The sequence below is a fragment of the Anastrepha ludens genome, chromosome 4 (genome assembly GCF_028408465.1).
Source record: "Anastrepha ludens isolate Willacy chromosome 4, idAnaLude1.1, whole genome shotgun sequence".
NCBI lineage: Eukaryota > Metazoa > Arthropoda > Insecta > Diptera > Tephritidae > Anastrepha > Anastrepha ludens.
In genome coordinates, this window is record NC_071500.1 from 1,599,578 (window position 1) to 1,625,258 (window position 25,681).

General features: G+C 36.1%; 4 protein-coding genes across 4 annotated transcripts; 2 read left to right on the forward strand and 2 right to left on the reverse strand.

Annotated features, from left to right (window-relative positions):
- Positions 1-3,119: 3,119 nt before the first annotated feature.
- Positions 3,120-5,210, forward strand: LOC128860913 (DNA-directed RNA polymerase III subunit RPC5). The gene is made up of 4 exons (XM_054098710.1): positions 3,120-3,578; positions 3,641-4,460; positions 4,514-4,728; positions 4,802-5,210. The coding sequence occupies exons 1-4, from the start codon at positions 3,540-3,542 to the stop codon at positions 5,123-5,125; spliced, it is 1,398 nt and encodes a 465-aa protein (XP_053954685.1). The 5' UTR covers positions 3,120-3,539; the 3' UTR covers positions 5,126-5,210.
- On the reverse strand, positions 5,169-6,012 carry LOC128860914 (nucleoside-triphosphatase THEP1). Its single transcript, XM_054098711.1, has 4 exons — positions 5,994-6,012; positions 5,825-5,900; positions 5,613-5,772; positions 5,169-5,559 (listed from the first exon to the last, which is right to left on the reverse strand). Exons 2-4 carry the CDS (start codon positions 5,865-5,867, stop codon positions 5,184-5,186), a joined length of 579 nt encoding a protein of 192 aa, XP_053954686.1. The 5' UTR covers positions 5,868-5,900; positions 5,994-6,012; the 3' UTR covers positions 5,169-5,183.
- A 4,597-nt stretch (positions 6,013-10,609) lies between these two features.
- LOC128859642 (ADP-ribosylation factor GTPase-activating protein 1) lies at positions 10,610-12,732 on the forward strand. Its single transcript, XM_054096608.1, has 7 exons — positions 10,610-10,801; positions 10,865-11,433; positions 11,497-11,611; positions 11,668-11,757; positions 11,932-11,991; positions 12,079-12,208; positions 12,278-12,732. Exons 1-7 carry the CDS (start codon positions 10,742-10,744, stop codon positions 12,601-12,603), a joined length of 1,350 nt encoding a protein of 449 aa, XP_053952583.1. The 5' UTR covers positions 10,610-10,741; the 3' UTR covers positions 12,604-12,732.
- Positions 12,733-16,174: 3,442 nt separating this feature from the next.
- LOC128861450 (uncharacterized) lies at positions 16,175-24,784 on the reverse strand. The gene is made up of 6 exons (XM_054099588.1): positions 24,366-24,784; positions 23,569-23,695; positions 20,774-20,941; positions 18,640-18,773; positions 16,943-17,143; positions 16,175-16,892 (listed from the first exon to the last, which is right to left on the reverse strand). Exons 1-6 carry the CDS (start codon positions 24,432-24,434, stop codon positions 16,302-16,304), a joined length of 1,290 nt encoding a protein of 429 aa, XP_053955563.1. The 5' UTR covers positions 24,435-24,784; the 3' UTR covers positions 16,175-16,301.
- Between the last annotated feature and the right edge of the window lie 897 nt (positions 24,785-25,681).

A 25,681-nucleotide genomic window follows, 5' to 3' on the forward strand; every position in this document is an offset into this window, starting at 1 on the left:
CGTAAAACTGTAAGTCCTTCCATTTGTGGAAAAACATCAAGACACACACCACAAATAGCAGGAGCTCGGCCAAATCCCGAAAAAAGATGTGAGGTCTGATTATACATATACCTGGGACGCGCCCGATGGGAGATCAGGCATCAGAGAAATTAAGAAACGTTTTAACGATTGAAATTGTGTTTATAACAAACGTAATTTTAACTACATATGTTATACATATATATAAATACAAATATATATTAAATATATATAATTGGCGCTTCACCCTTATTGGGTGTTGGGCTGAGCTCCCTCTAATTGTGGTGTGCGTCTTGTTGATCCACAAATGGAGGGGCCTATAGTTTCAAGCCGACTCCGAACGGCGGATATTTTTTCATAAGGAGCTTTTTCATGGCAGAAATACACTCGGAAGTTTGTCATTGCCTACCGAGGGGCAACCTCTATTAGAAAAAATTTTTTCATTATTTTGGTGTTTCACCGATATTCGAACTTACGTTTTCTCCGAATTCCGAATATCAGTCACGCACCAACCCATCACGGCGGCCGCGTTATAGTTATAGTCAGGGTCGTAGAGAGCATATCCGGGCCCCGGGGGAAAATTTCAAATGCGGGCCCTTTCCAATTATGTCTAATCCATATAATTCGAATTACTCTCGAGTCCGGGCCCCTCTGAAAACTCCGGGGCTGGGGTAAAAAGTCCCCGGCGTGTAAAAGAGAACAGTTAATATAATTCCTAGTCAGAGAATATCGTCAGATTTTGTGCTTTTGGATGATGTAGTACCGACCAGAAAAAGCGAAAATATACGAGAGTGCAAATATATAGGAGACAGGGTGGACTAATTAAAGTACTCATATTTTTGGGTATATATCTTCATATTTTTCCATTGTCATATGGATAGCTCTGTTCTCTCTCATTTTCGCTGGAAATTAGTTTTAAGATATATATCATTGATAGAATTTTGAAAAATGATTTTAAACCAGGATTTGGTTTTAACTGAAATGCGTTTTATAATACGTTCACATATATGTAAGAAGAATATCTACTTTTTCGTGCTTAATTCCCAATCCGTAATTAAAAAGCGAGATTACCCATACAAAAGTTCTCTCCCGAAATCTGAGATTATAAAATAATCCATACTTTTTCACATACACACAGGGTTTTCTGTGTTATAGATAATTATTTTTATGAATGTAAAGAGAAACGTCAAAGTAAAAACTATTAGACATAATTCTAATAAAATGTTTGTTAGGTATTATTATTTATTCAGTCATATAACAGAAAAAGGCGTATGTCCATAAACGTTTTGTGCTCTTATTACTTATTATAAAATGTTATATCGAATTTCGCATGCGTATTGCTGCCATAATTTTTTGAAATCTCAGTAAACGTCGTTCACGGATTTCCTCCAACGGTAGTACTAGCAGCCAACTTCGCAATTAAATTAGCTATCGTTAATAATAATTAAACAAACAAAAACTCCAAAATATTGTACCAAAGCAATTTCTATGAAAAAAAGCCTTTCGAAACAGTATTGATAGCTGATTGTCAATTTTGCAGGTAATCTGCCATATGTGAACGGGTAGATTAATTTTGTGAATTTATTGCAAATTACTGGATATGTGCACGGCAAGTTGTAAACCGTGGTGGTATCACTATGCTTCATACTTACTGTTATTTTTCTGCTGTGGATTGCCTACATTGGAATGGGTCGTGGGAAATACAATAAAGGAAGAGCCATTGAAGGCCAATAGGTATTTGGGCGATTTGAAAGGGGCTCGAAAAAAATGTTTCTAGTACCAGTCGAATCGCGAGACAAATAAACGCTCTGAAGGTTTTGAAGAAGAAGATTGCACCGGGTACTACAATTTTTTCGGATCGCTGGAAAGCGTATTAGCATTTCAGAGTCATTTATTGGACTCAACAAGTGGAGCTCACACTCAAAACATCGAACAAACCTGGCTTGAGCTCCGCTAAAAAATACCGAAATGCGGGCGGGCAGAAGCACATTTTGAAGATTAGATTACCAAATTTTTGGGAAAACTTTAGTATAATGTATATCGCTTTAAAAAAAAAGGTTAAGAGGGGGGGATAGAGGGGTGTATCTCCAGCTTAAAACTGAAAACCGAACCTGCCGGAGGCTTATAGTTTTTAAGTAATTTAATGTTAAAGTTCTCTAATTTAGCGAGAAGTAGGTGTTGCCATACACCTGAAATAAAAACGAGGTTCGTATGCAGGGATGTTCAGTGGAAGGTTCATTGTAAAACTGCAGTATTTTTAGCTGTAATTTTAAGATGAGAAATACCTATTTTTGAAAATAAAAAGATACAACTCATTTAAACTTAAAAACAATGATATTAAGCGTATCACAAAAAATAATAAAGTAATTAAAATTAAATTAAATAAATTAACACAGTATTTTTGGGTAGAACTCCTTATAGCATGGAAGGCCTTCGACCGCACTTCAAAAAAATAACCCTCATCAGTCCAACTCCGGCTACGCAATCCACAGCATTTTGCGTAGAACTCCTTTCCGTGTTAAAACCACTGAACCCAAAATTAAAACATCATATGCGTATATAACGCACAATAACCCCCATCCCCATCATTAACACTAAACTTAAATATTTATTATGTGTGAGTGTATATTTGGTGAATTTTAGTGAAGTCTTAAAACATATATAGTGTAATGTGGCAAATTATAGTGAAGTTCCCGAGCTCATTTTGAAAGCAAATAATTACAAAATTATTATTTCCCGAATAATTTGGAGTTATAAAGAGTGTTCCTTAACACCTCACTAACATCTCCACCAAGTTTCATTAATAAAAACATTATAGTTTGCCAAAAATTGCCCAATATACATTGTTCTAAATTCCAGCCAAATTTTTATTTGCTCGAAAATTTATAACGTGTGGAGAAAAAAATTATCAAAATTTTAAAGAAAAAAATATAATGAGAGTGCCAACCTCCTTTTCGATAAAATAATATTTTCATAAAAATAAAATTTGGAATATTTGGCATCTCGCCTGTTAACTAGATACATAATTACCAAATTCGTGAAACGCCTGCCAGCAAGTGTTGAACGTAAATAAAGCAAGATGTGTTGCCATTAGTTTGTATCTTTAATTTTAACAAACGAACAAAATTAATATATAATACAAGCATACTCATTGCTCATTTTGATGATCTTGTACGACTATTAACAAATCTTCAATACGAAGAGGATGCTGAAATTACACTATTTATTCGATGTGTGTGAGGGCAACCCGTCAAATTAACTTCGATAAATAATTTGATGGTGCAGGGTGCCTATGAGAACGTAAAAACATCCAATTTCATTCGCATTTACGTTTATGTTGACGAAACTGCTCGCCGGATTTTATCGACTTTTAATTTTCGGACTGGTGGCATCGCTCGCACTATTATGCCAAATATATGTATTGTATAAACACAAGTTTTAGGCATATAGTATAATAATCGCAAGTTTATAAAAAGTGTCGTTTAAAATATATTAATTTGTATTTAGTTGAATATCTTATAATGTTGAACCAATGCGCCGACGATGATATAGTAGAAGAGGTTTGTAAGAGTTTTTATGAAATCTAATTTGATTGCTTAAAATTGTTACATATGATTTACAGATTCCCGTTTTCCTGTCGAAGAACCTTCAGGAGAACTTATATCTGTTCCAGTACCCGACAAAGACGCAAATAAGCAACTTTGATAATTCGGCTGTGGTAAATTGTTGTGTTAAACCGCTGAATCAAGAAGTAAAAGTAGACTTCGCATTAAATACAGAGTCTCATTTCTATGATCGGTTTAAAGGTGAGCAATTCGCTTTGGCTTCTGATGGTAAATGTCAAATGAAAGGTGAACGTCCTACATATAAAAGGGGCATTATGGACAAACAGTCGTTTACTAGCACATGTTCGGTGGACGATGTTGATAGATACGTAGTTGGCATCATTTCCGATAAAGAGCTGCATTTGACGCCTCTAGCAAGCATATTACAATTACGGCCCTCATTATCGCATTTTGATAAGGAAGACAAACGCATAAAGGCTGAACAAAAAGCGCTTAATGATGAAGATGACGAAGAAGAGTTACAACAAGTTACCGTCAAATTTGCAAAAACTGGTGTTGGTAATAAAAAAACGAAAACTAAAGAGAAGCAAGGATATGCAAATTTTGTAAAACGAAGCAATGAAGAATCATGGTGCGAGACATATTGGCATCCGCGAAAATCACCCACAGCAGAACTTGAAAGACAGAAATTATTCGCAACAAACCAACAAATAAACTTAGCTTTAGAATTAGATTCACATAAGTACGTGAAGAAACTTTTACCGGACGATGGAAAAGATCAAGGAATAGATGCTGTCCTCCCCCCTACGGTCATCAGCAAAGCTCGTCTAAAGTCAATGCCTCTTGTAGACCAACTCAAAGTAATTCTAAAAGATGGTAAGTGTTGTTGTTTTATTTTAAATTTTTTTAATAATAACTATATTTTACAGTACGAATGATGAGTTTTGAGGATATATGTTCAATACTTCAGGAATGCAGTGACTCTAGTGTACCAAGTGAAAAAGTACTACGTGCTCTACCCCAAGTTGGAGTATTGATCCATGGAAATTGGGTACCTCAATCGGATATAATTTACCCTGCCGATACTCTATCTAACTCAAATGGTGTATCATCTGAATTAATGATACGCGCTCGAGATTATGTGGTAAACTTCATAAAATAATAATAATAAAATTAAAACTTCATTCTTGTTATTTCCAATATTTTCTTTTGATTAGCTTTTTAGATTTTCCCGTGTAAAATACCTTTACCGCCGTCAAGTAATTTCGGCTACACAACTACCGCCCGACGAAGCTGCGGAGGTTCTACATTCAGTTGCACGACTAAATTCTGATAAAAAGTGGGAGTTGCTCGTCACACCCAACAAAGAATTTGAACAAAGATATCCGGAACTTGTACAACGACAGGAAATGGTGTGGCGTGCGACAGAACAAACTTATAATGAGATGGATTTTGAAAAGTCGCCCAAGCGTTCTCGAAAAAGGTCAATTCGAGAACTTAAACTACAGCCTTCACAATCATCTCAAGGGGAATTCTCCTAAGAAAGTTTACATTTACTTAAACATATACTAATTGTGCACCAAATTTAAAATAAAAAGCTCATATTTTTATTGAAGGCTTTCCTAACCGTTGTCTAAGGCATTTTACAATTTCACTCTTAATGTCATCGCGGTTATTTCCACTTATTTCAAACAAGCGTGATTTAGAGGAGTTTTTCAGATATTCTACAAGCTTAAGATTCCCACGTTGTTGGAGTGGTACTGTTGCTAAAATTGGAACTTTATCAATTAACTCACTTACAGCAATTTCAAATTTTTTGCTTTTTAATTCCATTTTTCCAATCTCATCGATCACCAGAAGATCTTGTTTAGGGTTGGGGTAGCCAAGCAGAGGGAGAACAAGTCTCTCGAAATCATTTACGTAAACAGAATATTTTCCCAATTTCGCCATTCGTTCATTATTTGCGCAGCGCTCTCTGGAAATGGTTTCTAATTACAATGCTATTATCGATCTATACAAAATATGGACCTTGCCAATATCGAGCGCTTGTCACACAACGTCACTACATCAAATCCGACACGAGCAAGCGTCTGATCACTCCGTACTTCTTCCGTAATAAAACCACGACAATCATAAGATACTCGAAGATCATCGCATATTTTTCGCACCAACGTCGTCTTACCCACACCTTTAAAAGCTAACCATGTATCCTTACACCACTTTTATTATGTATTTAGTACCTGGTAGACCCGATATTAAAATTGTATTATATCCTTGCTCCATTAAAAGCCTTTAAACAGCTGATTGGAACTTTTCCTAAGAATAAGAGTTGTATTAGCAAAGACTTAGACTTAACTTAGTTTTTAAGAAACTTAGGTATTGAGTGTGTTGGAGCTGAGTCAGTGTTACTTCTTGCGAGAATGCATCACGTTCTGTGCCACAAATTCTGCAACAATACCAGAGTCATGTTCTGTCAGTTAAATTTTGACAATCTGATGGCCGTCACTACTAAATCTAGCGTAATGTAAACGTTTTCACTGTAGAATTGAAAGGAAAAGTGAGTTTTTATTTAATAAATTCTGTAAGTTGAATACAATTACGATTTGACTGCCTTTTTTCTCAATATATTTATTTATTTTTTCACTAGTTTTTACTCGTTTGTACTCATCTTCAAGAGCCTTACATTTCTCATCAAGTCTTAAATGTAATCATAAGAAGCTATATTTGGACTTACTGCCTTTGTATATCTGACTGTTTGATCTTAGTTTTAAGTTCACAGTCTCTAATTTTCTAATTTATATTTTGTAGATGTATTATAAAAGTATTATTCTTACATATACATCCGTATACCTTAGACGAATAAATAAATAATAATACAAATTCTATTTTGAAGTTTAATATTATTTATTTATTGGTTTTAGCTTAAGTTCAAATTAAACGAAGTTATAGGTCCCAAAGTATACATATATTTTCAACACGTTCGGAGCGAAATAACTTCTGCAATATTGCGGCAGCTAATCATATGAGCATCAGTAATAGACCTTCAAATGTTATGTTGAGTTTTGGCCAACAAGAAAAACGTGTAGCTGATAATGGTAGGTCGGCCTAAGAAACACCTTAAGGTGATTGAGATCGTAATGCGGGGTACATGCTGAGCCTTAAATGAGCATTTGGAACTTTCAAACATTGCTCTTTCGAAACGTGTTTATAGTGCCCCATTAGGTTAGGTTAGGTTTCGGTGGTTCTTCACTCTCCATAAAATTGTCTGAAGACCCATGGTGATATCACTAGTTTGGACTCAAGTTCTATCTCTAATTCATAATGTGGTGAAACTACTTTGCCTTTCAGATAAACGATAAAGTACTCTGGATGGCTGTCGATTCCAATTCCGCCAGACATCCACAGAAGTATGACTGCTATATCGTGTTCTGCCAAGATTGGGAGAGTTGCAGAAGTGTTTTACGCTGTCCACATTGTGTTCGTTTCCGCAGCTGCGACTATACCAGCCACTGTACCAATGGAAATTCGACCTAAATTGGTGAGGAACGTAGTTCTGTGTTCATTCTTTCTAGGCCAGGTCTGCTTAGTTACATAACAAGTGGGCGCCATGGTACATCTAATGTTGTCTTGCGCAATGTTGACCGACCTGCTCCAGAGCCTATTTGTGGAGTTTCTGGGGTGACGTCCGGGAAAACTCTCATCAGTACTCATAACATACCGACATAGCTGTATGCATGACTTGTAGCCGCACAGCTACACCTACGTACTAAATACTTTTGCACTATCTATCACTCTCCCCACGAAACTACCAAAATGGTATTAACTCACCGGGCTGGTTAACGCATAACAACAGAAAGCTATTATGTTTATTGCATCAGCCCAGATCGGTGTCGCGTATAAAAGGACCGAGCTGACAACCCCATTATACAGTATTCATTTGCTATAATTATGGCCACCGTAGTTTGGCACTAGTCGTACCAGACAGGACTGCACACCAGATGCCTTCTTCACAGTGTGTTCTAGGTAAGTTTTAAAATTTAGACAACTAGCTATTTAATGGCGGGGTTTGAATTGATAGTTACAGTCCCAACTTTTACCTTCATTGATTCTTCTGCCTTCCTACTGCTTATAAGAACGACATCAGTTTTGTGCACAGCTAAATCCAGGTCCTTGACGTCACCCAAGCCTTGATCCAACTTACTGAATCGCTGGCGATCCTCTCAATTTCTTGGAGGTGTTTTGTCACTATTACCACCTCGATGTCATCCGCGAATTCAGGTCGTATATAAGGTTCCATAGTAGTGGGGCTAGAACTGGTCCTTGGGGGACCCCTACTGTTACATTGTACTCCTCAATGCTTTTGTCGGTTGTAAACGTCAGTTTCTGATTCGAAAAAGAGACTTCACATTTATGACGGTTTTTAGTGTAAGCTGCCAGCTAGCTGTGTTAAAAGCGTTTTTGTCGTCCAGAGTTACCACAGCACAATATTATTTCCCCCGCCATGCCATGTCTTGGCCTCAATGGCTTTTGTTGCTTCTTTCACCACGCATCTGATTGCATTCACTGTTGAGCGAGTTTTCCTGAAGCCGAACTGGCACGTGGACAAAATACCTTTATCTTTTGCGAAAGATGGATTTTGGCTGTCGCAGATAATTTTCTCAAGAATTTTTCCCATTGGTCGGTAGGACCTGGGTTCCCCAGGCTTTTTGTTTCTCTTGGGTAAAATACAAGGGCTTGCAACTTCTTGTTTGCTAGTTTTAATAGCTGTTTTTAATGACTGTCCTGCTGATCTGAAATATTGACATTGTCCGCCCAAAATCGAGTATCCCTCTACTGCGCTGCATCTTAAGTCTAGGGCGGATGCAATTTGTTCTTAGTAGCTTGATGTTTTCGTTCCACCAGTAGCACGGAGATATGTGTTTACGCATTTCTCGCCTGGGTATGGCAGCGTCGCAAGCTTCTCACAGCCCTTCTACTAACTATTGACATTTGCTCAAACATGTATTGAAAGACTTCGCTATTAAGCTTCTTTCGGTAACGCCCATTATGGTAGCCTGATGATCGCTGTGGGTGTAGCTCTCACTCACTCTCCATTTGATCTTTCTTGCAAGGAAATTATTTGCCAGAGTAATGTCTATGATTGACCCCTCTTCCTATAGGTATAAGTTGACTCGCTATTTAGAATAGTAATGTGGAGTTGCGTGAATGCTTCAAGAAGCAAATCTCCTCTTTTATTTGTATGTATGCCGTCTATCCCATTTTGATGCCCAGGGTAGTCATGGATTTGCTGTGCTAGCCCGGAATTTGGCTGAATACAGAACAAAAACCGCTTTCTTCACCTGCCTTCGATGTTTCGGTTCGAGCTAAGTTTAAGTCTAAAATAATCCAAGGTCATTTGGTTTCATGAAAAGGCTTTTGGATGTAATTGCCAATGTACCGTTCTTTTTGCTAAATTAAGCATCTCTCTGGTGCCTCAACTCAAGATTGTAATTCGCATTCACTCGGGACGGAACACGCTCCGCAGTGTTCTGCAAGAGACAGGGTTAGCTCTTGTAGGATGTAATTCCTAGAGCAGAGGACCTAGTCACACCTGGTGTGGAATTGGACGCTTGTCTTCCAGGCGTATTGAGTTGTGACTTCACTTTCCACTCAGTGTCAAATAATGTTTAGCTTTTAGTTGCAATATGGTAGGGAATTTTGTATGAATAACTGTGCATTTAGTATTGTATTTTGGAGGGCTGTAGCGGGCGTTGGTTCGTGACTACCATTGGGAAGTACACAGCTTCCTCAGAGCAGGAAGGAAGGTGGCACGAAACGCTAATTGAAAAAGTTGTTTCTAATAGCGGTCGCCGCTCAACAGGAAATGACAAACCGAGTGTATTGCTATTATGAAAAAGCTCCTGGTAAAAAACCATCTGCCGTTCGGAGGCGTCGCAAGAGAAAATTTGAAATAAAAACGGCGCGATTTTCTACATTATGTTATGCACGTCTATAACTCATCGAAACTTGAAAAGAATGATATAAAAGATATCACAAGAAATAATAAAGTGTTTGAAAACGAAAATGCACCGTTCATAGGTGTATCGTATGGTTTCGATAAACCCTCGTAATTTTTTCCTGCATAGAACTACTATTCGCATGGGCGGTCTTTGGCCGCACTTCAGAAAAATAACCCTCATCAGTCCAACTAAGGCTACGCCATCCACAGTATTTTGACGTATACAGGTAAAAACACGCGTGTGCCTGTATATTTAATGAATTTAAGCGAATTTTAGAAAACAAAAAGATTATGTGCTAACTATAGTAAAGTTCCCGAAGGCACTTTGAAGGCAATAATCGCACTCCCTAACATCTTCACCAAGTTTCATTAAATAAATCATTACACTTTTTCTAAAATTGCCTATGTTGCATTATACTAAACCCGACCCAAAAATTTGAGTGTGGTAGGTAGAACGCTTTATTTCTCTGAAAAATAACCCTCATCAGTCCAACTAAGGCTACGCCATCCACAGTATTTTGACGTATACAGGTAAAAACACGCGTGTGCCTGTATATTTAATGAATTTAAGCGAATTTTAGAAAACAAAAAGATTATGTGCTAACTATAGTAAAGTTCCCGAAGGCACTTTGAAGGCAATAATCGCACTCCCTAACATCTTCACCAAGTTTCATTAAATAAATCATTACACTTTTTCTAAAATTGCCTATGTTGCATTATACTAAACCCGACCCAAAAATTTGAGTGTGGTAGGTAGAACGCTTTATTTCTCAATTTAAGTGTGTTTGAAATTCAGAATTTGCCAACACTTCTCATAGAAATATTAGAAAGTATCATATTATTATGAAATAAAAATTATTTAAGAAACCTGTACATGCGTATTCGTAGTTGGGATCTGCATATTCCAAAGCGGGCATATTCCATTTTGATTATGAACAAAGGGTTTGTCAAAATATTTACCCGTCATAATTTAAGACCCAAAGACTGGGAAATAAATAAAAAGGAGGCACACTGAATCTCACACGTCAACAATTTCTTTTTGTTCTTTCTGTTACCCCTCGTACTTGACAATAAGAAAATTTTACGGCTGAAATATGTTGAGTTGAAATTTTGTATCTTGCGTATAGACATTAATTGTATTTTAAGTAAAATCTTTATAATGGCTAGTCCACATACTCGGCGCGTTCTTCAGGAGTTAAAACCACAGGCTGAAAACTCGGTTCGTTTCCATTTCAATTAGCCCAGGGATTATACTTAATTATTTCAATACATGTGTATATAGAAATGCTTTGAGTGCGGCACACATAATCCGCAGTGGGTTTCAGTGACGTATGGCATATGGATATGTTTGGAATGTTCGGGCAAACATCGAGGCCTAGGAGTGCATATATCGTTTGTGCGTTCAGTAACTATGGATAAGTGGAAAGATATTGAATTGGAGAAGATGAAGGTTGGAGGGAACAGTAAAGCTCGAGAATTTTTTGAAGAGCAACCTGACTGGGACGATCGTGCACCTATTGCACAACGTTACAATTCTAGGGCTGCTGCCTTGTACCGCGACAAAATATCCACTTTAGCTCAGGGCAAATCATGGGACTTGGCGGATGCACATACCCGTATTTCGGTTTCTGGTGCTTTCGAAGGTGGTTGTTTGGGTGATACAAATACCAGATATATGTCCCACTCTAAGAGCAGCGGGTCACAGGGCTCTGATGGTGGTTATCAAACAGAAACAAACATGGGTGGTGGGTTTCACACAAACAATTATCAACAGTTTAATACTCCAGCGTTCAAGGAGCAAAAAGAAGAGTTCTTCGAGCGCCGAAAAATGGAGAATGCATCAAGGCCAGAGTTGGTGAAATCTACTTGCTATAATTGATAATATTTTTAATTTTATTATTAAAATTTTTTTAGTAATTTGCTTCCAAGTCAAGGCGGAAAGTATTCTGGCTTCGGGTATTCCCGCGATCCTCCACCGAAGACACAGTCTCAGGAAATTATAGATTCGACGCTCTCTTCTTTGGCTTCGGTAATGTTTTTTTTATATAGAAGGGTTTAAGAAAATATTTTATTCTCATTGAACAGGGTTGGAGCTTGTTTTCCGCAGGAGCATCGAAAATTGCTAGTACGGCCAAGGAGAAAGCTGTCACGACAGTAAGCTTGGCCTCGTCAAAGGTCAGTTGGGGTTGTTTTGTTTTTAAATTAAATTTATCATTTTCATATTCAGCTTTGCGATTATGGCCTATTAATTTCTTAGGTTATCCTTCAATTATTTTGATTTTTTCTAATCCTGTCATAATTACTAAGTAGTGGAGTTTATTTTTTTATTTTTGTTATGATTTTTTTTAGATTAAAGAAGGCGGTTTACTAGAAACCGTCCAAGGTCATGTTTCCGACGTAGCTTGCAAGGTTTGTGTTCAATTAAGAAAACGTTTGTTTTTATTTTTAATTGTTTACCTTAACTTTAATCTTTATGTCTACTGTTCGTGTTCTTAGGTATCAGATATTGGTAAAAGAGGTTGGAGCAATATTGGAGGAAACAACGTTGCGTCCAATCAATTTAATGCAGTTGGAAACAACAATGGCTGCAATGATAATTCCTATCAGCGCTCACATTCCATTGGGGGTAAATTTTCCGAAAGTTTATGCAAAAATATATAACCTTTTCGATAATGCCACATTACTTTAATTGCAGGAGACGGTGACTGGGATTGGGAAAATAGTACGTCAAAGCCAACTATGACTCAGTCGAATTCATACCACCATCAACTGGGGGAAATGAACGATAATGACTGGACAGGATTCGACGCAGCGGGATACCAAAATTCTTATCAACCAACAAAAAGTTCTGGTGATGAACTGGATACCGTTCCAGTTCGTAAGAATTTGAAACTTCAAACGACTTCTCAAAAATTGTGCGAAGGATTTAGTAATATTGATGTTAAAAGTGTGCCCAATAAGAATATCAAGGATGGAAAAGCGACGGAGGAAGATGCTGCTTGGGATTTGTTAATGAACTAAATAAAATATTAAATTTTCCAATTGTTTAAAACGTTCTTATACTTCTAAATGTGTCGACCATCGGAATTATGTAAAAATGACTCAATTTAAATAAATATCCATAATACGGAAAATTTGCACTAAAATTAAGTAAGGTGATCTTGAAGTTGAGCAACTTCTTTATTTTGTGAATTCGTCTAATAATATTGGGAGATTTGGTCTGCCATGTGTATAGAGTTTTTTTATCATTATTTAATTTATAGCTTTTGTGTAATTGAAATATTTCAATGATTCCGATTGTTCTAGAAATATTTATGTGCAAGTATGTGTGTAAGCATATCAACACGCAAACACAAAGTCCCTACTATCTACTCTGTTTCACTTTTAATAAAAAGTGGGTCGAAACTTGTTTGGTTGGAATACAATAAGAGTGCAAAGTATAAGTTATACACATGTTCTTCCTTTATAAAAATACCACGACCATTCGATCCCCGTTACCGATCTCAGAAATCTGCTTTTTAAGAACCACAAAACTATCACTTTTTTATCCGAATATCAAAGATTAGATACTTTTTAGATAATTAACAATAAAGCATATAAAATCATAAGGCTTAAATGCCTATTTTGAACAAATATGAGATACGAGATTTTTTTGTTGATGAAAAATTACAAAGTATTAAGTTTTATATATATGATTATTTATTACCAAATTACTTATACGTAATTTAAAATTATTTTATACGTAAATATAAGGCATTTGGAAAAGTATCATATAGCATTGCATTTTAATTGCAAAGCTGTCGAATAGCGAGTGTCTACTTTCCTGATTGTTGTTGTATCAGTGATACTAAGCCCTGCCAGTGTAGTGTAAATCACCGGTCGTCTTCGTCTAACTCATCTAAAGGTAGGCTTAGAAAACTTGCTGTTTCGACAGGTTGGGTCCAGAGGGAGAGGGGTTTAGATGAGTGGGTTTGGTGGGGCATGTGAAAAGGTGGTTAGTGTAGTGCGGGGTGCCTTCACATCAAGGACATATGTATGACCTGGTTACCTCGACCGACTGCCGTCTCAACAAGTTACCTTGGTTTGTTATATTGTATATAAATATGCTGTATTAAAAATTATACATCTTTTTCGCATACAACCAAACATATTGTTAGTTTTTCTCAAATAAAATATTTCTCTACAATTCCTCGATAGTTCTATTACTGGATTGCCAAAGAAAACTCATAAATTAATAGCAACACAACTAGATTGCATATTTATTTGTACGTTTACTCGTTCACAGGTTCAACTTTAAGCCACGACTAGTGGTGCCATAACCGTAACCATACCAGTCAGCTGTTCTGATAAACGATTAGAGGTGCCGTCCCGTATGCATCTATTGAATTTTGATTTTTCCTCGTAACCGTGAGCAGCTGTGAAATATTTTATATTTGTTTTGATATTTGCGATACAAATTTTAATATTAGAAATGAATGACGAAAAATTAATTGACTTAGTGTCTTTATGACAAATTGCAAATGTCATTAATTCTACTTTAATATAATATCAGCTGTTTATGGTTACGGTATAACTAATCGACTAATGCTGCATGGTGTTATGGCCACGGCACCACTAATTTTGACTTAAGTCTGAATACTTTAACACTACAAAATCGCAAGAAAAGAAAAACAAATCAGCTGTTCCATTAATATTATCTTGTATGGATTAGCACTGCCGAAAACTGTTAATCACAGAAAAGATTAAACGTTCTTGAACTCTAAAAACATCATTTACATAGATATTTGTTATAGGTTGTTATTGCAATGGGAAAAATTAAATATTAAATCTGACAGCGACGGGCCCATGTTAGGTTATAATGATGCTCACACTCACCAACGTAAATGTACGTTCTGTGTCAGCTGACACGAATAAACTAATGAGAGCCCCATGTAAATGAAAATCACGTGTACGTTGGTAAATGAAAAATTTTGGATTATTCCGTAAAACGTGTCAGCTGATTGCTCTCTCACCACACAGTGTTGCCAAACAGTACATTTCGAAATCATTTACAAAATAAACTTAGAAAAATTTTAATTTTTATTAAAATAACTTAAAACCAATGTTGAATAAAGTTATTAGATAGATAGATAAATGAACTATTTACATTTGTTGGTTGTTGGCTTTGGTTTATTAAACAATTAAAACTGGTAACTGATAATACGTGCGACGTGTGTAAAAGTATACTAGGTGTGTTCCAAAAGTATCGCGAATTCTTGCTTTTTCAAAAATTATTTATTTATTCATTAATATCTATTTTGTCCCCTTCAAAGTATTCCCCATGAGATATTATGCACTTGTGCCAACTTTTTCCAATCTTCGAAGCACTTCAAAAAATCATTTTTTTTTATCTTGTTCAGCTCCTCCTTCGATGCCGTCTTTATCTCGTCAATCGTAGCGTAACAACGTTCTTTCATAGGCCACTTCAGTTTCGGGAACAAGAAAATGTCACAGGGGGCCAGATCTGGGGAATACGTTGGCTGTGGCATCATTAGTGTGTTGTTTTTGGCCAAAAAGTCGCGCATGTGTGAACAGGGCGTTTCTGGCGGATTGCTTCGCGCAAATTGCGCATAACTTGCAGCTAATATTCCTTATTGACCGTTTTACCCTGTGGCGAGAACTCATGATGCACAACGCCCCTGCAATCGAAGAAAACCGTAAGCAAAACTTTTACATTCGACCGAACTTGGCGCGCTTTTTTCGGTCTTGATTCGTGCGGCAGCTTCCATTGACATGATTGAGCTTTGGTTTCCACGTCATAACCATAAACCCACGATTTGTCACCAGCTATGATCCTCTGGAACAAATTTGGGTCGTCGCGGACAGAGTCCAACATCTCGAAATTGAGCGGTTTTGGTAGGAATTTTGCGGCGACCCGTCTCATGCCCAAATCATTGAAAAAAACCGATTGGCACGAGCCAATCGATATGTCTAGGTCCTCAGCAACTTCTCTAAGGGTGACTCGACGATTGGCCAATACCATTTTCTTCCCTTCAACAATTTTTTCGTCTGTTATTCGGGCGTCCGGCACGCTTTTCGTCGTTCACATCTTCTCGGCCTTCTGAGACATTTTGTACCACCGATAAACGTTGCTTTGGCCCAAAGTAGCTTCTCCATGTGACACCGCACTGAGTCAACATTCGGAACGCATCCGCGTACTTAATTTCGTTTTTCCCACAAAATTTGATACAGGTTCTTTGATCAATGTTTTTTGAATTCGTAAAAATCGAAGACGAGCCGAAACACTTGCAAGCAAAGCAGCTCTCAACAATTAACTGAACATTCAAAATGGCCGAACTTGTCGGCATGAGTGAGAGACAAGAGCACCAACATATTGCCACAAAAAAATCGAAATTCGAATATACGTAACCTGCGGAAATTCAAAATTCGCGATACTTCTTGAACACACCTCGTATATGCAAAAATATGAACGGCAACATTGTGTCGATACAAGCAAACACAAGCCCATTGGGAAGGGACGGCGTTCTCCTGATCACCGTTTACTATTGCATCTTTTCTGTTTTAAAAGTCTCTTTAATCTCAATGCTGTCTTCAATTTATATTTATCTCAACTCTGATTAAAGTATAATTGTTAACATGTACATACTTATACACATATGAATTTTAATATACAGAACTTAGAACTTTATATTTAAACACTTGTATCCTACTTTATATTTTTATATCGTATAGTCCGGTTGGGGAATATCCGGATAAAGTGGCTTTTGTGGCTTTGGTGGTACCTGCGGGTTTCCTAGAATATTAGTGTATGACCAAGGCAATTGACTGCGTAATTCCGCGGTTACCCGTTGATTCGATAATTGCGAAGCTTCCGAATTTGTATATCGACTATTTAGTGGTGTCTCAGTTGAAAAATGTTGCACTTGCTCCAGAGGTAAGGTAGGAGGAATAGGATCTGCCTTGGTGCTAGGATAGTCAAGGCGGTCCGGATGGGCATCTGCATTGCGATACGTTGTGTTGTTTTGTATTGATTTCAATTGCTGGTTTACATTTGAGGTTGAAACAGAAGAAAGCCGACGAACTAGAACCGGCTGAATCGGTGTAGGACTCTCCGGTGAAATTTTTAAACTTTTATTTGAAGTGGGATTTGGTTCGCTTAGTATTGTCTTTGGCATTGGAGTCGTTTGTCGGGGTGTGTCTTCAGGTGTCCGTGAATTAGGGTGCAATACAGTATTTACTATATTTGTCTCAACAAATCTCTGCTCATCAGATAATTCAGATACTTGCTCATTTTTTAATGGGTTGGAGTTCTGAAAAATTTAAAAGTTAAACATATTCAATGGAAAATCGTGTTTTTTACATTTTTTGCCAGAACATGGGATAATGATAGGCAAAAACCCGTCCCGAAGATGTTAAGTAACCATATGAGCACCAAACGAGAGCTCAAACAAGTCATCACAACAGCAGGAGTGATGAAATAGGCTCCAAAGTTTTCCAAGATAGTCATCAAATCTGTGTTTGACTTGTCAGCTCCGATGTATGTAAATGTATCGTCAACTGTCTAAAATTTAATAATAAACAGATATTCATATGAACATATCGCCAAATTGCTGTGAGGTCATCGTAAAATAGAAATCTAGAAATATTACTAAAGAAAGTTTGAGGTAGTTTTAATAAAACTATCGCTCTTCAAAGAGATAGAAAACTATGTAAGGCTTACCAAAGCAACTACATATGTATATACGTACACAGGTAGATTGAAAAGTGTTTAGTGTAATCACAACTTTTGCAATTTTCTTTTTTTAACTGTATATGTCACTAAGCCCAATCTTCGTCAATTTGATGACGCCTATTTAAGTTTAATGTGGAGTGCTTCCTATGTAAACAATTTCTTTTAAGTTCAACTAAATAATATATTTTTTATACGAGCTAGATAGCTAGTTTTTTCAGTTTTTGTATAAATATTTTAACTTATAGATTAATTAAAAAAAAAAAACAGAAAAATCAGAACTCGTTTTAGAGGTATGGTTCCTTCGGCAAAGTTTCTTATTTTGATCCCTAGAATATGATTTTCACAGAGCAATGGGCGATTTTTTTGCCTCCCCCCAAATCGACCCGGCCTAATACATATATACTGTAAGGTCTCGTTTTATGCGGTGGATACGTTCTACAGAAAAGCGCATATAAAAAATTAGCATTAAAAAAGACTCTACTTGCCTTGAAAAAGTAGGGATGCGTTCCGTAATATTCTAAAACCATTTAAAACTGCAACTTGAAATCAGCATAATTTAAACTTATTATAAAAATGAACAAAACACCGCTAAAATAAAATTTAATTTCACAATTATTTTTATACCTTTCAATGCGAAACTCTGAATAATGTAATAGCGATTTGTCGATGGTAAGGTGTGAAGAGTTAAGGTTGATCTCACTGTCCTTTATATCCACAAACGTTATATGTCAGTGGAACAAATGGTGTGAGCTTCATACGCGGGCGGTGAGACTGTCTATACGCGGGCTTACTGAACAAGCCTATACGGATAATTTTTGGATGAAATTCAAACCGCACAACTTCAAAATCGCATAAAAATAGTCCGCATAAAAAGAGACTTTACAGTATATACCATATAATTGGCATTTACACCCTTTTTGGATATTTCGCAGAGCTCCACCTCCAATTTGTGGCGTGTCTTGATGCTGTTCCACACAAATGAAGGGACCTACAGTTTTAAGCCGACTCCGAACGGCAGATATATTTTATGAGGAGCTTTTTCATGGCAAAAATACACTCGGAAGTTTTCCATTACCTGCCGAGGTTTTCCATTACCTATTGGAAAAAAACTTTTTCTTCATTTTGGTGTTTCACTGAGATTCGAACCTACGTGCTCCGATTTCCGAATGGTAATCACGCACCAACTCATTCGGCTACGGCGGCCGCCTATATCTCAAAGTATATAGTTATGAATTATTTTCGCTTTCAATGCTTCTTAATAGCATGAAAATAATACTCTATATTAATTAATTAATTAAAACATTAGAAACTTCTTATTGACTTACAGTTGTGTGTATAACGTCGCTTATGTGATAACCAGTTGCCACGCCATCAAGAATGCATCCTCCGATTACAATCGAAAACCATGGCCAAAAAGAAATTGCCGCGACAAATTTTGTAACTGGTCCACAAATTGAAGCTAAGGCGTTAAATGTATACATGCATATGAATAAATTTAATTACCGTTATTTGTGTATTAGCAATTCTATTATGTCTTACAACATGTACTTAAATAAGTATCTATTTACAGTATCCAACTAAAATAAAGGCATGGCACGAAATATTTTTCATTCCGAGTTAACTTTTAACAATAAGACTCATAATAAAATTACTCGTATCAACCAAAACTATTCAAATCAAGTGCCGGTCGACTTCTCTTTACCAAGCACTGAGCAAGCGCAAGGCGAATTGAGTATTCTATCATCCTTGTGGCAAGCGTTTACCAAAATACTACCAAAGTATCAATCATGCTACATTTAATGCATGCATGAATATATATCTATATGTACATACATATTTGCATACGTTTACCGCAAGGATGATAGATTACCAATTTACCAATTTTGGCCATCTATCATCCTCGTACTCAATGATCATATAAAAGGACGCTCCTCAGAGTCGGAAGAGATTGATTTGAGCAGATAGCAGGGACAACATAGCAGTGAACAACACCATTTTTAATCTATAGTTTTGCCAACAGTCATTAAATTATTACAAAATAATTTTTAGAAGGTAGTTTTTCCTTTTCTACTTAGCCGCTATCTGACCGAAATCATGTTTCGTATATTTTGTAGTAATCATTTATTTAATCCACCTTTCTTACGTTGTACAACTAAAGCAAAGTAAAGCCAAACGTATCATTTGAAAATTTCTCAAAAATAATTTTAAGAAAAAATGAGCTAATTCACCTTGGATGTTGCAACACGCGGAATAGCTGTAAGGAAATACCCTTAGTTATAAAACATCTTAAAGTCTCTGCTCTGCCGTATTTACGGTAAAAGTGTAATGCGGCTTGGGCGAGGGAATCGTTTACGGTAAAGACCGACGGATATTGGCAGAGGAGAGGAAATGAAGCTTAAGAACATACCACTCTCCCAAACTCCATCTAAAGTAGCTCCTACTGTTCTAGAAGCTTAACCGGGAGGGCGACGTTTGACATGCCTCGAGGTAGTGAATTACGTCACCCCAAATAGTTAAGTTGAGGGCTTACCTTGTAAGACTAACTTCAGAGCGAACAAATTATCATGATCAGTGCTCTATAATATATAGCCCGCATTTCTGATATGTGATCAACTAATGGTATAAGAGCTATATCTCACAGACTATCAATCTTCATTATTTCTTGTGACGTAGCAGCATTGCGTCTAAGTCAGGCATGGTTTATGCTATGTCAAAATTTTTTACGTGAAACTACCTTCCCAAAATTAATGTGTCATGCATTCAACTATGTAGTATATTGTCACTAATTTTAAATAAATTGTTTCTTATTAACTAAAACCTTTACATATTTAGCCAACACACAAGTTTTCAATTTGCATTTGTATTTCCTCGAATTAATCGCGTACTGTTAAATGTTTACCAGGGATAGACGAAAAAAAATTTCGAGAACCAGAGCTCTACGACACAACCACATTACATCACTCAGAGTAGGAGTTCCAGAGTTGCGCAAGAAGTTAATTAAAGTCCAGCTGCAAAGAAATGCATTCGGCCAATGCCACCGCAGCATCAACGTCGGACAATCGAGGGCAATCCACTATTTTCAGCAAACTATACAGATTCTACAGCAGAGTTCGGGTATAGCAATAGGCAAAACCCTATGAGGCTGCCAAAATCGTTACAAGGCAATGCTAAACGAGCAATCACATCGATTCTCATCTATCCGAGAATTTGCAAATCGTGTTCACAACATGTCGGTGTTCTTCAAATCAGCAAAATGTGAACACCATCAGATGAAACCGACTTTTAGAGCAACTGGTTAAAACAAGTGGTACTGTTGTGTGTTCATTACTAAAACTCCATGTTCCCTCCATGTACGTATGGTACATAGCATAATTCAAAATAAGCGGTCTTAGTGCGACATTCTTTACATGAAAATATGTGTCACATACAACACCATATTTATGTGCATATATAGCTTACCTAAAACGAGCAGTGACGTCACTATCCATAATGCACTTACTGCAGCATATGTGATCAAAAAAATATACAGTCGATTTGTAATGGCAAATGATTTAGACCAAACCATTTGAATTTCAATTTCCTCGGATAGACCTGACACTGTCACGTTTGGGTTTCCGCAGCTTTCCCCTTCAAAATAGAAACTTATTTTTATTTTGTACATAATCTAATAATAATTGTAATTATTCTAATCAATTGCCCAGCTGGATGTATTGTTACTTGGTATGTTAAGAATGAAGCAATCGTGCAAACAAAGTTTTTATGGTGCGCGCAAAAATGGCCGAATTTTCGACAGTTAGAAAGCTGTATGTACTTTTGCCAAAGTTACAACTCGAACAAGACCTGATACAAATGTCAAGGATGTTAATATCTTTAATCGAGAAAGCTAGAAACACTCGATGAAACATCCAGCAGTAGTCTACGACTAAAGGTAAATTTGTGCTACTTTAACAAAAAATAAAAGTAGTCATCTGTAAATAAGAAAGTGCTTTTGAAAATGCGAGAATTATTATTAGCTTCTATCGCGTCGGCTTTGGGCGCTTAGTGCCGCACATGAGAATAGTCAATAAGAATGCGCATAGTCATTATAGCATACTGTCGTGAGATTTTTTTATATTAAAAAAATTAATATTTGATATAATGTGAATATGCTTAGATATTTTCTATTGAAGGCAAAACTGAATAAAAATTAATTTCTCATTTTCATCATCATTTCTTATTTACAATTGATTATTATGATTTTCAATTGATCCTCTAGGTAATTCAATCCATCCTCGGTTCAACTGGTAGCGACCACTAAGGACCATTTCCAGCTGGGTAATACATATCTACATATGTATGTAAATTGTTTAAATTAGAGCTCAGCAACAATAACGGATTATTAACGACGGAGAATGTACCGCTAGCCACTATGCCTGGCCAGCATCGCTCGTACTCGTATTATGATTTTTATAGACACGACACCTGAGAAATCTTGTAAATTCATATAAATGGTATAAGATTTGATATTCTTTATTGTTTTTATTTTGAGGATATTTATATAATTTTCACTAACAACTTTTCTGCGGAGAATAATATTTATATTGTGAAAGTTTAAATATGAATGTCAATTATTTTAGCTATATACCTATAGTAAAATTATGATCTGAGCTTATCTGTGAGTACTAGAAAAGTCCGTAGCGCAACAAGTCAAAGGCTCTCCATGACCTCAAATGCAATTAAATACGATTTCAATGATTTTGGAAATCCTTCTAACACAACACACTACGGCTGATCCAAGTTGAAACTTCGAAAGTTGAGATTTATAAATAACTGGCAAAAGCTACTTTAGATTGTCTACTTTACCTTCTGCTCAAATATGAACGAGACGTTAGCAATAAAACGGTGCGCGGATGACATATGGCAAAAATAATTTTTTTTTTTTTGGTAGGACTGTTATAAGCTTACATGGCAAATTTCAGCGTGATATGTCACATAGTTTGTTTTCTGTGCTACTGTAAATAAGTCAAGCTCGAATGTGTTCTTCGAATTTAACGATGGAAATTCAAGTTGAATAAAGAATTTGTTTGAAATTTTGTTATTCCAACAAAATTTCGGCTTCAGACGCCTTAAAAATGTTGCAGACAACCTATGGGGACTCTGCTTTATCGCGTGCACGTGTTTTCCAGTGGTACAAATCGTTCAAAGAGGGCCGTACATCGGTTGAAAACTTGCCACATGAACGTCGTCCAGCAACATCAGTAAACGACGAAAACATCGGAAAAGTAAAGGAAATTGTGCTTGAAAATCGGTTAACGCTGAATATTATTTAGACGTTTTAAAGCGTTTGCGCGAGAACATTCGTCTTAAAAGGAAGGAATTGTGGAACAACAAGTCATGGTTCTTGAATCACGATAATGCACCAGCTCACACATTACGTCCTGTTCGCGATTATTTGAACAAAAATAATGTTAATATCGTTCCGCAAGCACCGTATTCGCCTGATATGGCTCCATGTGACTTTTTCCTGTTTCCCAAGCTCAAGTTGCCGCTCCGTGGAAAACATTTTGACACAATTGAAGGCATAAAAGAGAATTCGAAGAACACACTCGAGCTTGACTTGTTTACAGTAGCACAGAAAACAAACTATGTGACATATCACGCTGAAATTTGCCATGTAAGCTTATAAGAGTCCTACCAAAAAACAAAAAATTTATTTTTGCCATATGTCATCCGCGGACCGTTTTATTGATAACGTCTCGTTCATATTTGAGCAGAAGGTAGATTGACATTGATTTTCACGATTGAGAAGGCCGTATCGCTAGAAAACCTTAAGGCCATACCAAAAAGCGAATATCAGGAGTATTGCGAGGATAAGAAAAAAATAAAATCACGTTTTTTAGAACAAACCTTGTATTATTATAATTGACGCTCACGTCCTTTGTGAGGTGTGTGGTGGAACTTTTCCTCGAATTTTTCGCTATCGACCTTTTTATGCCACTTCCACACAGCATGTAGTTTATACGAGAACATTTTTGGCCGCAATAATTACGAGCTTTACCATTGCTGCCGTTGGGGGACGCTATCAGAAAAATCTTGTTCTACCTCATTAATGTTTAGAGGTATATAAACTGCGATTAGAACTTTTCCCGCTGTTCGTAACCTTAAACACGAATTGATTGAAGCTCTAATTTAAATCTTCTCTTCAACTTTTTGACATACATATGTACATATATTATATGTGTGTATGTATGCACACATATTTTTAAGAAACGTACTTTGAAAGTAAATCAGCCGCATTACGAAACCAAGGGGATTTTTTGATATATCTGATGCTCCTTCATTCTGGCAGCTCTCCTGGGTGATTCCATATATTGACAACGCAAGATAAATACAACCTTGAAGCTGAAAAGGTATACCATAGATGTGTTTATGTACATATAAATAGCTTCTAATGCTTGAAGATATATGTACATTTGTGTCACATAATTAAGTCACTTGATATCTTTACAATATTCTCCACATACTTCATGCACATTTTTTGTTACACTTCTATAAAAATATATTCATTGTATTACAAAAACCTTATGAACCAAACTTTGTACAAAATTCACAAAACATTAACAAATTAATTAAAATTCTAATATAATATAATGAAATACAAGTTTGAAGTGGCTGAAAATTCGGCAGTTTTTTTTAAATTTGTTAAAATTTTGTAAATTTTGCACTAATTTTGGAACTTGGATTTGTAAGGGCTTGTTAGCAATGAACCATATTTTTATGAAAAGCTAACGAAAAAATTCAGCATTAAAAATATTGAGAATATTGTAAAGAGATCAAGTGACTTAATTATGTGAGCACAAGTGTACATAGATATATATATATATATATATAAATATATATATCTACATATATATCAATGTATGAGTAATAGTTACTAAAATAGTATTTCAATCATTTTTGTATTTTTTATTTAACTTAATGTCACACTTAAAAAATATTATATTAAAAAAACACTCGTATACTATTTTCAGTCCTTTTGTTTGTGTGCATTTTAATAAATGGCAATGTTTACCAAAATCACAAGAGCCATAAATGAAATGAAGCATTTAGCAAAGCCTGTATTGACATTAGAAGAAACCATGACAACTTTATTGCTTCTCAGGGAGTATTATTTTGTAGTTTGTAGTTTTTTGAAGATGTGGTAATCGGCTCTTCTTAGCTTTTCACCGAGCAATTTTTCATAACTTTTACTTTAGCTGAACTGACTGCGTAAGAAGAAAACCACGGCGATATTGACGATGGTATTGACTAAATACTTAGCTGTTGCTGGCGTTGACGAAAGTTTGATTTGATGGAGTATTGTTTTGTCGTTTATGATTGGACGCTCAGTTCAATATCTTATCAAAGTAATGACTTTGGCGTGCTCATTTATACACTTAAGCGAAATTCTTTAACGCGTTGTACAAGTATTGCATATCAAAATACGAAAAATATTAGGAATTATGCAAAACTTTGCTATACTCGTATGTATTAGGAAATTAAATCAAAAAGGTTTTACACCCATGCGGCTATATCAATATCTTATCAACTATTCTGTATGACTTTTTCTCTTTGATAAAAATATTACACTAGTCTACAATTAGATTGCTGTATAGAAGACTATAATATTTCTGAGATATTGTAGAACTTAAATATTCCATTTCGTTTCGAAAACGTCTTCTTGGAAAATGGCTCAAAAACGCCCTACTCCAGAATTTGATTGATGTGAGAGTTAAAACCGACTATATAGAATATTTAAATACAATATCTTAACTAAAACAGCAGGTTGTAAAAGGTTGTCACAATAAATTACTGATTACCCGCATCATCATGGTTTTATTCGTAGACATTCCAGTTAATCCATGATATTTTCCCAGCATTTTTAACCTTTTGATAAGATCTTATCTCTCCAATAGAACATCGTTTGGGACACCCCACAGGGGAGTATTCTTTGCCCTATTTTATTTTTCCTTCTTATTAACGGCTTTAGGATCTGTTTTAACCATTGGAAATTTTTATTTAACGCAGATGATTTAAAATTGTTTAGTAAAGTGACTGGCGAATCGGATGTTTCTTCAAGACGAATACAAAAATATTTAAACAACTTAATAGGTTGGAGCGTAAAAAAAAAACTATCACTGAATATAAAGAAATGCTTTAACGTCACATATTCGCAATCTCCAGATATTTTCCATGTTTATATAAATTATCAAATGTTGTTCTTTCTAATGTCTAAGAGTTTACGGATCTAAGCGTGGTATTCGCCACTGCATCTACGTTTGTTAATCATGTCATGCGAGAGATTATAGAGCCCTTAACACTATTTGGAAAATTTTGTAAAGCTCCCTA